The 12,165-nt window shown below is 48.4% G+C and overlaps 1 protein-coding gene across 1 annotated transcript in view; it reads right to left on the reverse strand.

Annotated features, from left to right (window-relative positions):
* LOC139048885 (N-acetyllactosaminide beta-1,3-N-acetylglucosaminyltransferase 4-like) overlaps positions 1-5,162 on the reverse strand; it is a 50,959-nt gene extending 45,797 nt beyond the window's left edge. The window contains exon 1 of the mRNA XM_070523798.1: positions 1,839-5,162. Within this exon, the coding sequence (XP_070379899.1) occupies positions 1,839-1,848 (10 nt within the window). The 5' untranslated portion in view covers positions 1,849-5,162. The remainder of the gene's footprint in view (positions 1-1,838) is intronic.
* Positions 5,163-12,165: the final 7,003 nt, after the last annotated feature.

Raw genomic sequence — 12,165 nt, forward strand, 5'->3', positions numbered from 1 at the left:
TATTAAACAGTAAAAACGCAACACTCCCGAGTCTAGTACAGATGTATGTACGTTAAGTGGGTGTGCCGGGAAAGGTAACAACAACAACAACAACAACAACAACTCTAATAATAATAATAATAATAATAATAATAATAATAATAATAATAATAATAATAATAATAATAATAATAATAATAATAATAATACATAGACTAAGTCGACCTGGTGAAATCGATCAGAGCAGCAATATGGAATATATGACGCCAGCGAAGCCCTGGTAGAGTGAGTTCGTCAATTTCATTTTTTTTTTTCATAAATAAAGCGTTTCTCACTTCCTGGTTCCCCAGCGCTGTGCAAACATTGCATGCAACTGTCACGCTCCCAAAGATACTCATGCTTTTATATATCGTCCTCATTATTATTATTATTTGCATGCATTCCGTTTTAAGATGCTGGAGTGCTTCGACGCAGTGCCCACTGAAGCGAAGTGAAGACACAACTCCAGTGCAGGATTTCAGTAGTGCAAATTGAATAAAGAAATGATGACAATGATAAATAAATAAGACTAAATAAAAAAAAAGATCCCGCCTCCGTTCTACTTTGCGAAAGTAGATGTACAGCGAAGCTGCTGCCGACGTTACATTGTATACAACCTCGGCAACATGGCCAGCTTCGCCGTACAACTGCTTTCACAAAGTAAAACGGGGGCAGGATTTTTTTTTTTAATTTTGAACAGTGTTTGCACCGATGTCGATTACGGTAGCAGCGCACGCTGTGCGACAGATGCGACGGCCAGAGCGCCCACGCATCAAGGACAGAGACATCACGTGCACGCACACGCCAACTGTGCAGCATATGCTTCTTCACTCTAGTGGGCCCTCTGTCTGGCGCAAGGCGTTATCCAAGTAATTCCATTTCTCAAAGTAACAATGCGTCCGAAAAATGTGTAAAGTGCGACTTACTCGCGACCTTCACACGTGATAGCATCGGGCTGTAATTTGAGTGCACGAGAAAACGCAATTGTGTTACGCGGAAAGTAAAAAAAGAAAAGTCATTTTTCAGCTGCAGTTTCTTTTTGGGTGAGCACAGACCGAAAACTTCCGACCAACTAGAGGCTAACAGCTTCGCTGTAATAACTAACTAACTAACTAACTAACTAACTAACTAACTAACTAACTAACTAACTAACTAACTAACTAACTAACTAACTAACTAACTAACTAACTAACTAACTAACTAAATAAATAAATAATTAAATAACTAATTAAATAAATAAATTAATAAATTAATGAGACACATGTCGGACATGACCGTTTACCTATTTCCCCTCCTCCTTCACACTTCGATTTTCGCACCCAACACCAGAAGTCAATAAAAAAATTTTTTTTTTAATCGCTCTCGTTATTGAACGACGACTTTCTCCGCCTGCTACAGTAAATTTGGAGGTTCGAGAGGAAAGGAAAGTTCCTGCTGACCGAAAAAATTCGTAGCAGAGGCGGACGTCAGAGGCTAATTTAACCCGCAGATCGGTCCATATACGGTGCATCTCTATATATAGCTTGGCTTCGGGAATGCGGCAGACTTCACACGTTAATTTTAGCCGCAGCAACCTGTTTGCAACAAAGCAAAACGCGCGCCCTAAAATTGGCAATTAAAGGGGTCCCTAGTTAACGTCATTTATGATTGAGAAGCTCATTTGCATTTACCCCGCAGTTTCTCCAGCGTGTTCGGACGCTGCTGTGAACTGTATCCGGCAAAGTCTGTCATTTTATCTCAAACGAGGTACGAAACAGTCGTCGCTGAAGAAAAAAAGAAAAGAACTATGTACGTACGATGTGTATACAACCGATACTCACAGCTTGGCATCGCAGATGCGGTAATCGTGTCGTCTGCTGGCCTTGCAGCAGACAACAACGGAAGTCTGGCGTACACAGCTTGGCTGAGTCGGGTAATAAAGTACGTCAAAGTTCCGGTGCTTATATCGCAGTTTTCGCTTTCACCACATCACCGCATGTATGTTTTCACGGCCGAGGCGGCCGCGGAACCTTACGAGTTTACTGTCGATGTGTCCGAGAACGGATGCTTCACAACTTCGCACAAGTCGAGCCCACGGATACATACGACGCCGCGCTTGGATTCGCCCGTCGCACCATAGTCTCACAACAGTGTAATACGCACGCACGTGTACGATACAAGAGCGCAGTGGCGGTATCTCTCTCTCTTTTTTGGTGTTGTTGGAGTTATTACTTCTGCTAGTGTAACAGCTGGTTGCGGTTGTCACCGAAGTCGGCCAGCAGACGCACACACGGAACCACGAAGCGGTCTCTAACGGCTAGACTGCCATATATCGCTCGCTGTTTTTTTGCCGGATCTTTTCCCCCAACTGAGAAATCGATAGTGCAGAGTGAGCACTATAGAGGGACGAAGATAAGAAGTGGAGGAGGGCGGACACCCGATAACGGCGTTCACCTCACAATGCAACGCCTCTTCTTTTGTGTGTTCGTTCGTGCGTCGTCTGCTGCTGCTGCGTCTGTGCAGACGACAAGCGTTTCAGTCACTGCGTCAGGTAAAACAGCTGGCGGTGATGGTTGACTGGCTTGGACATTTGGCGACTTCGTGACAGACGAAGTTGTTGTTGTTCGGGGGGAGGGGGCGGGTAGAGACAGCGGATTGGTGCGGTGTAGTATTGCGACAACGTGCCCACTTTGAGTAATGCAAGCTCACCCGGGAGCGAGGAAGGTTAGGAGGAGGAGGTTGTATCCGGTACGACCATTTTTGTCCCTGTTTGTGCAGACGTATAATAGTTTGCGGCGGCAGTTCACCTGACACGGAGAGCAGACACCTGTGCTCAGCTGGGTTCTGGCAGATAGCTCTGAAGCTTAGGTCTGTTCAGCGGCTCCGTGCAGACGTAACAGATTTCAGTTGGTTGAGTGCTCCTACACTTGTTTGCTTGTCTTTTTTTTCTTTTTTTTTCTTTTTTCGCACCAATGCACTGGCACTCGCTTTGCGGTGAAGGACTTCGTGCGAACCCCTCGAGTATAGCTTATACTCGTGCAGCAATCGCAGGTTTACCGTCTTCTTAAGAATGCAGTGACGTGAAGTTTCCTGTGACGTCAGCGCACGCTGTCGAAAAGTGACCAGTAACGTGGCAGCGTGTCACTTCTGCGACGATGCAGAACGGAGATTGGACGAGGCTAGCGCGAGCGATTGGTCAGTACAGCGAACCCTGGACGCAGCGTATGGAGTTCGGCGAACGCTTCTTGACGCGTCACGTGACTCGGGATCACCGCTGCTTCCCTAACGTTCGAATTTGAGGTTTCCTAAACCGCCTCAGGCGTCAACGTTGATCGGCCGATTCGTCTCCCCCTCTGAGACTAAAACGCGTTAGCCGGAGTGTCTGCAATTGCCATGTGTATACACGTTTGAACGCGCAAGCTCAGTCATTTTTAGGCTTAGAGGTTTCGAGCTTTGCAAACAAAGACAGCGTATCACCGTTACTCAGAGATCACCTTAGCAGGTGTCTATATCTCCAGTCTCTATGAAGGTCGTTTTGAAGACAATGACCGCTGGAGCGACGCTTTGGTTCGAATTTCTGAATATTGATCGACCGTTTTAGGCATGGTCTTGCCAGGCGGAGACAAGACAATTGAAGAACGACATTGAGGGACAAGAGAATCGCTTTTCCCGGCACGATTTGAGCTGTACAGGTGTTCTAATCTACATCAAATGTGGGTAGATCGCATAAATAATTGACACAAATTAGATTTCTAGTTGCCGAATACGAAGAGCTATAAAGAAACCAGCAGCAAGCTTATACGAACGCAGTAAGAGGGAAAAATGGAGACGTCAGCTACAAAAACGAGCTGCACGTTGAAAAGAGAACCGTTTAATTGAATCGACGGTTATTTTTTAGGACGCCTTCGTCGTGTTCTGTGCCCAACAAAGCTGTCAAAGTGTAATGTTTCCACTATCGAATCTGCGCTGCCTGGACAAAATAGAAACTGATACAAGGAACCAAGGAATGACAAGGAATGACAAGGAACCAAGGAATGACAAGGAACCATGGCCTGAAACTTGCCTATACGACGCTCCAAAAACGCGCAACTGGAAAGGCAAGAACGACAAGGACTTCCTGTCATTCTAGGACAGACGGCAAACAGTCTGCAGCACACCGTTGCGAGCAGTTTCGCGTCGTCAAAAACTGCGCATGTCACTTGTCATTTTCCAACGTCGCCATCCACAGAAGGCGCCAGCGTCCCTATGCCAAAAACTCGCGCCGTTGGTCTGAAAGCAGTTACCGTCCTGTCTCTAAATCCCGGAAAACATCCTTCGTGACAGGAGTACGATATAGAGGGTGCATTCACTGCAGAGCTCGCGACTGTGTCTTCAAGAAGGAGAAGAGTTTCAGAAAGACGTTACCATAGTCCATGAGGAGATGTGGGGGTACGAAAGTTGTCTGCGACTTTCTTCAAGCAAACTATTGCGTATGGCGGCATTGCGAGAGGGGCTTCCCGGACAGCAGACGAACGGGACACAAGCAGACGACAGCAGGATGCGAGCTACGCAGATAGACTATCGCACGCAAAGCACACGCACGGTGCAAATCGAGTGACGGCGTCTTGAAGACGTGCTAGAGCAGAGGCGGTTGTATTTACGACTGTAGTCTGCGGCTTTCTTTACAGGCGAATTGCATACAGCGGAGATGCAGGACGTGCTTCTTCGGATGACAGACGAACCGGACAGAAGCAGGCGACGGCGCAGCAGACGAACCGGACAGAAGCAGACGATCCGCAGATACAAACGTCGAAATCCGCACGCGCCGATAAACAGATTATTCCTCGCACGTCGTTCCCGCGACAACAGCGTCCTGCTCGATGATCGCGTCCACAGTCATCGTCCCGTGCGCAGCGGAACCGACGCTATGGTCATGAAGCAACATCCGCGCAGGATGCAGAAATAGGTAACACACACCACAACCGCATATATAGCGCAACGCACTCCAGGCACTGTACGGCGGACCGGGTATGATCTTCTGGAGGGTGTGCGCGCGCCCGATCGTATGTGCGACACTTCCGAACAGACGACAGGTGATACCTGCAGCCGCGGCTGTGTGCAGCTCGACTATACGAACTGTCGCCCGAGCGGCGGTCGGGCGCGATTTCGACCCTCTCGACTCCCGTCTCGGGCCGTACGCGCAAAACAACACACAAATCGCGCCAGACACGTGCTTCTCGTCAGAGGTCGAAAAGGAAAGAGAGAGAGAGAGAAACCAAAGCTCTCGCGGCGCCGCGAGACAACGCCGGAAAAACAAATTGGTGCGAGGTCGCTGCAACCGCTGTTGCTCCCCATGCTTCACCTAGACCTACGCGTTTGTTGTTGTTTTTTTGTGCGTGACTTTTGCGCGTGTATGGCGCGTCTGCCCGGTTTCGTTTTGTTTACTCGTTTGTTTTGCTGTATGGTTTGCTCGTTTGCTTAACGAATGAATGGAATGCCTGCCCGTTTAAACGGCGATGGATGTTCTCGCCTTTTTTTTCTGTCGAGCCAGTCGCAGGGATGCGATCTGTTTGTACACAGGATACATAGGGAGTTTGCCGCTTGTTTACACTCCCGTTTCTCACGCAAACGTTCGTTTTCCTTTACAAGCACACATTTGCGCTCGCCTGCACCCACCCACGCGGATGCATTCGATCGGTCTGTTTTACAAGCCTGCTCGATTACTCCCGCTGTCCAAATGGCGAACGCGTACACACACACACACACGCGCACAAAAACAAACACACAGATAAACACATTGACACACACACAAACAAACACACTGACACACAAACACACGCATAGAAACACACACATACAGAGAAACACAAGTTGACAAACACAAATAAACACACAGACACATACAAACAAACACGCACGCACAAACACATATACTCAAACACGCACAAACAAGCAAACACGTACACTGACACACACAAACACACAGCTGCTTACCTTCTCGATCACCACATCTATCCGCCACTTCAGAGGGCCCTCCTCGTAATCTCTCATATTGGTGCACCTTTTCTCACACGCCCACCCTACGCATACGTAACTCGCTTACGATGCTGGTGAGCGAAAACCCAGCATTCTCATTTTACGCAGGTGCGTGAACACCAGTAACAACGGAGGGAACATCAAGGTGAACCAGGAACCGTATAGCATTGCTTGTAGGCCCCGCGAGGATCAGCACATCCGTTAATATGAAAGATGAGTACGAAAGGGAGCGGCCAAAATTTGCGTCGAGGGAGCCCCCGCCCACTTGTCACTCTATTCGAGCGACACGGATACAGCTCACAAGTGTGAGGTCCATCTGTCCGACTTTATACATGTGGATACGATGTGCGCTCTAAGTTCTAAGCACGTACACAGCTGTCAATCGCATTAGCAAACGGTGATGCTTTCTTCCTTTTTATTTAAGCATTCCGGTTAAAAAGGCATTCGAAATCCGCCATCATCATCATCAGCCTGGTTACGCCCACTGCGGAGCAAAGGCCTCTCCCATACTTCTCCAACTACCCCGGTCATGTACTAATTGTGGCCATGTTGTCCCTGCAAACTTCTTAATCTCATCCGCCCACCTAACTTTCTGCCGCCCTCTGCTGCGCTTCCCTTCCCTTGGAATCCAGTTCGTAACCCTTAATGACCATCGGTTACCTTCACCCGCCGTGGTTGCTCAGTGGCTATGGTGTTGGGCTGCTGAGCACGAGGTCGCGGGATCGAATCCCGGCCACGGCGGCCGCATTTCGATGGGGGCGAAATGCGAAAACACCCGTGTGCTTAGCTTTAGGTGCACGTTAAAGAACCCCTGGTGGTCAAAATTTCCGGAGTCCTCCACTACGGCGTGCCTCATAATCAGAAAGTGGTTTTGGCACGTAAAACCCCAAATATTATTATATTATTCGGTTACCTTCCCTCCTCATTACGTGTCCTGCCCATGCCCATTTCCTTTTCTTGATTTCAACTAAGATGTCATTAACTCGCGTTTGTTCCCTCACCCAATCTGCTCTTTTCTTGACCCTTAACGTTACACCTATCATTCTTCTTTCCATAGCTCGTTGCGTCGTCCTCAATTTAAGTAGAACCCTTTTTGTAAGCCTCCAGGTTTCTGCCCCGTACGTGAGTACTCCTTCCATGTTTTTCTGGTCACGAAACTCCGCCGTCACGCTATGGGAGAGGTTCATATGCTGCCCAAAGCTGCCGCGACGCGGCGCCACTGTGCCACAGAGGGCATCGTTCGCGTACCGAAACGCTTGCGCAGTACGAGGCGAGCTGAGTGATGGGGTGCGTACTGTGCTTGTGCTGCGCTATTTTTCGAGCGCTGTGCTGTTTAGTTGAGGTGGCGGGGTGGGACAACCGGGACAACGATGCTGAACACGTGTTGCGGGCCGGGGTGCCGTTCCGGCTACAAGGGCGCGACCGAAAAAGTGCCGTTGTTCTGTTTACCTATTGACAAGGAGCAGTGCGAGAAATGGAAGCGGACCATACCGCGGCAGGAAAGTTGCGGTTTTAACTTCGAATCGAAGTATACGCGTGTGTGCATTCTGTATTTATTGCCATTCATTTGCTGGAGTTTGTTTCCTGCCCCCCGATGCATATCTCTCACGCTTGTTAAAAGCAGTGCCATGCTTTTAACAAGCTTCTTGCATTGTGAATGCCGGACCATTCGTGACCAGACGCCTCTTTGTGCTGTCTGTATTTCGCTGCGCTTATTTTACATGATAAATAAATGATCGTGCTTGTATGTTGTTTTTGCACCAACACGTTTTATTTCTTAATCGAGTTATAAAGTTGTTGTTTTTTTCATTTTTCGACTATGATAAGAATATCAGGACCGGTGATTAGAACATTTTCACATCTTGTAAATAGTTGCGCATTAAGAACCAAAATACCTAGTCTCGTCATTTCTGCGTCGAAACCACGAGCAGCGTGAATAAGTGCTGGGCTTACTAGCGTTTTAAAACGACTGCTTGCTAAGGCAATCGCCTAATTACAATACAGCTAATTTCAACTGTGCAGGTCCTAACACTTCAGGTTCGCCTTAATCATTTGCTAAAAGCAGCACCGAATACATTTAGTAGCGAAGTTTGTCTTGCATTAATCCTACCTAAATCTCGTTCAGAAATGGCACAACTTTGCAGAGAAATCTTAAGCGCACGGAGCAGCTCAATTTCCTTTTCTTTGTCATTAAGTATTCTACTGTAGCAGCCCTTTCAAATAAAAATTTCATTCTTTTGATTTCCTCATAAGATACTGCCCACGGTTTAGCAGAAAGTGAACAGCTGTGCTCGGCGAGCAATCTGGCGCTATGCGCAACGGACAGTTGGCCCTTACCTACGGCAGAGTCCTTACGGGTAAGCAGGGGTGCCACAGCCCGTATGTTTGCATCTGGTGATAAATGGGACCACTGGTGCTTTGTTGCGAATGCGCGGTGCTTAATTTCAGGCAAATATTAAAAAGCGGAGCCCATGGAAGTGTTGAGGCAAACGGCGCGATGATGAAGAAATCTGGACTGAAACCGCCCGACCGTGTGACGACGACCGTGGGCAGACGACGATGTACTGAAGGAATGCCTAGAGAGCATTGAAGAGAAAGAAGAAAAGCGTAAGCGCCTAGAGGAAAAAGAAGAGCGTAAGCGCCTAGAGGGAAAAGAAGAGCGTAAGCGCCTAGAGGAAAAAGAAGAGCGCAAGCGCCTAGAGGGAAAAGAAGAGCGTAAGCGCCTAGAGGGAAAAGAAGAGCGTAAGCGCCTAGAGGGAAAAGAAGAGCGTAAGCGCCTAGAGGAAAAAGAAGAGCGCAAGCGCCTAGAGGGAAAAGAAGAGCGTAAGCGCCTAGAGGGAAAAGAAGAGCGTAAGCGCCTAGAGGAAAAAGAAGAGCGCAAGCGCCTAGAGGGAAAAGAAGAGCGTAAGCGCCTAGAGGAAAAAGAAGAGCGCGACCATGTTGCACGCGACGCACTCGAAATGAGGCGCTTATTGAGTTTCTGATCGAATGCCCACAATACTGAAAGACCTAGCACAGAGGCACGTGAAAGCGAGCGCAGAATGACAGACTTGATGGCACCCTACGCAGTAGGAGGGGACATAGGTATTTTTCTGGTACAGTTTGAGCGCACATGTGAGAAGGCGAAATTCGCGAGAAACACGTGGCCGCAACGCTTGCTTACGGTGCTGCCACGTGATGCAGCTGATATCGTCGCCCGCATGGGGAAAAACGAAGCAGAGGACTTCCATGAAGTCAAAGCGAATCTGCTTAGGAAGTATAAAATATCAGCAGAAGCATTCAGGCGAAAATTCAGGGAAGTCGAGAAGACCAAAAGTGAGTCATATTCAGATTTTGCATACACCTTGGAGGCAAACCTGAAGGAATGGCTCAGAGAAGAGGGTGCACTCCGCGATGCCGAAAAGACAATGCAGTGCGTTGCTTTAGAATAGTTCTACCGTCGGCTGCCAGTGAACATCACGTATAGGGTTCAGGATAGACCAGGCGTAGACACTATCATGAGAGTGGCAAATCTCACTGAGGAGTACGTAACTTGCCGGGCGTGCGAAGGCAACGAAGCTCCTAAGAAGGAGATGAATAAATACAGGCCCGACAAGCCAAAGCGACGGTCAAAGTCTTAGCCGGTATAAAACAATAGAAAGGTCAGATTCGGTGAAAACTAGTGACGAGGACAGCGAAGGAAAGGAGAATTTGCCCGAACGGAGGGCAGAAAGGCAAGAAAAAGACTTTCGAGCCAAAGAAACCAGTAGTTTGCTACAACTGCCAGCAAACGGGGCATATCTCCGTGGGGTGCAGAAATCCCAAACTAGTATTGATGTCGCTAAGTAGCAACGTAGAAAATCTGAACTTGCTAGAACCATACATTCGAGACCTCGTGGTAAACGGCAAATCGTGTAGAGTGCTTCGCGACTCGGTACCCACAGTGGACGTGGTGCATCCGTCGCACGTAGAGGAAGGCCAGTTCACGGGAGAATGTGCTTCGATAAGGCAAGCCGTAGAGGCCTCCAGTGTTTGTATCCCTGTGGCCAAGATTCGTATCGAAGGCCCTTTTGGAGTAACGGACACTGAAGCCGCCGTCTCGGCACATCTCCCGCCGCAGTATCCGTATTTGTTTTCTAACAAATCCGAGGATTTGCTACGACGCAGGGGAATCGGGTTTAGTGAGGGAACAGTACAAGCCCTAACTCGTTCCGAGGCAAGGGAGCGCGCGGCCAAGGTAGCGTACGAATGTTTAGTGATGGAGGAGACAGGTTTGACGGAGGATACGTCAACCAGCACCAAACAGGACAGCCCCATAGAGGATAATGCGGAAAGTGCACCATCTAAGGAAGAGGTCACGCAAGCGCCGGGGCCTGAAATGACTCGAGAGGCAGAATGCAGGAGAAAGTTGTTGAACGTAAGCCCTGCCACAATTATTGCTGAGCAGGAAATGCGTAAGGCACAAAGCAATGCCAAGCATTACTATGACAGGACGGCTCGCACGCGACGCTTTGAAGTTGGGGAAAAGGTAATGGTCCTGAAACCCTCGTTGAAAAACAAACTAGAGGTTCAATGGGAAGGACCGAAGTTGACATAATTCAGAAATTATCTGAAACAAACTACGTAATCACGGTACCGGGAAAACGAAGGACACCCCCCCCCCCCCTCCCCAAAGTGTACCATAACAATCTACTTAAACCCTACCGGCAGAAGAAGGCCATAGTGAACATGTCCCTTAACCAACCTGAGGAAGTGCCTGTCGACTTTCCGGAGTTAACAGCAGTGACGGAGGCAAAAGACATGCACGAGACCATTGACAAGAACAGGCGGAGTTGAATCCTACTCAAAGGGCCGAACTGAGGGAACTCGTGTTTGAATTTAAAGACGTATTTTCAGACATACTGGGCAGGACCACTGCGATCGTTCACGACATCGAGTTAACCTCATCGGACCCACTTCGTTCGAAAGCTTATCGCGTTTCACCTCGTCAGCGTGAAGTCATGGCCGCTGAAATAAAAAAGATGTTGAAGCTATGTGTAATCGAGCCAGGAGAGAGTGATTATACCTCGCCTCTTATCTTAGCTGAGGTCCCAGGAAAGGAGCCGCGACCTCGTATCGACTACCGCAGGCTCATTTTAATCACGAAGGACCAGACTTATCCAATACCGCATATCGAGTAAAGGCTTGAAACAGTGAGCAGTGCTAATTTCAAATCTACGCTCGATTTAGTCAGAGGATACTGGCAGGTTCCATTGACCGAGATGGCAAGCAGGCTTGCGGCGTTTATTTCCCCGATGGGAACTTTTCGGACGATAGTCCTGAGCTTTGGATTAAAGAATGCGCCATATTGCTTCTCTAGCCTTATGGACCAGGTGCTACGAGGAATGGAGGACTTTGCACTTCCGTATCTCGATGACATAGCAATCTTTTCTTCATCACGGGCGGACCATATGCAACACCTGCGAACCGTGCTGTGTCGTCTACGAGAGGCCAACTTAACTGTTAAGGCTCCCAAATGCCAATTAGGTCGCGCAGAGGTAGCTTATCTAGGTCATGTGATAGGGCAAGGTCATCGTCGGCCTTCCGAGGTTAAACTGACCGCAATAGACAACTTCCCGCAACCACGCACCAAGCAGGACATCAGATCATTTCTTGGCTTGGCGGGTTATTGCCAAAGATATATCCCGCGGTATTCCGAGATTGCGAGTTCTTTAACGGATGCTCTGAGACAAACAGAACCACAAACGGTAAAGTGGGATGACGCAAAAGAAAAGGCTTTTAGTATGCTGAAGAATGCACTAGTCAGCCAGTGTTGAACGCGCCCGACTACTCTAAGCCATTCATTCTTCAGTGTGATGCCAGCGACAGGGGTATGGGGGTGGTGCTCTGTCAAAAGAGAGATAACGAGAACGAATACCCTGTACTGCACTCCAGTAGAAAGCTTTCAGTTCGTGAGGAAGCATACTGTGCATCATAAAAGGAATGCGCCCGCATAGTATGGGCGGTGCAGAAGCTAGCTTGCTATATCGCTGGTTCAAGATTCACCATATAGACTAACCACTGTCCCCTCACATGGCTGCAGTCCATGTCTACGAAAAACGGTCGTCTTTTGCGTTGGAGCTTGGCTCTTCAACAGCACAGCTTCGATATTCGCTACAACAAGGGTAAGCTTGA

This window comes from Dermacentor albipictus, chromosome 8, assembly GCF_038994185.2.
Source record: "Dermacentor albipictus isolate Rhodes 1998 colony chromosome 8, USDA_Dalb.pri_finalv2, whole genome shotgun sequence".
Taxonomy (NCBI): domain Eukaryota; kingdom Metazoa; phylum Arthropoda; class Arachnida; order Ixodida; family Ixodidae; genus Dermacentor; species Dermacentor albipictus.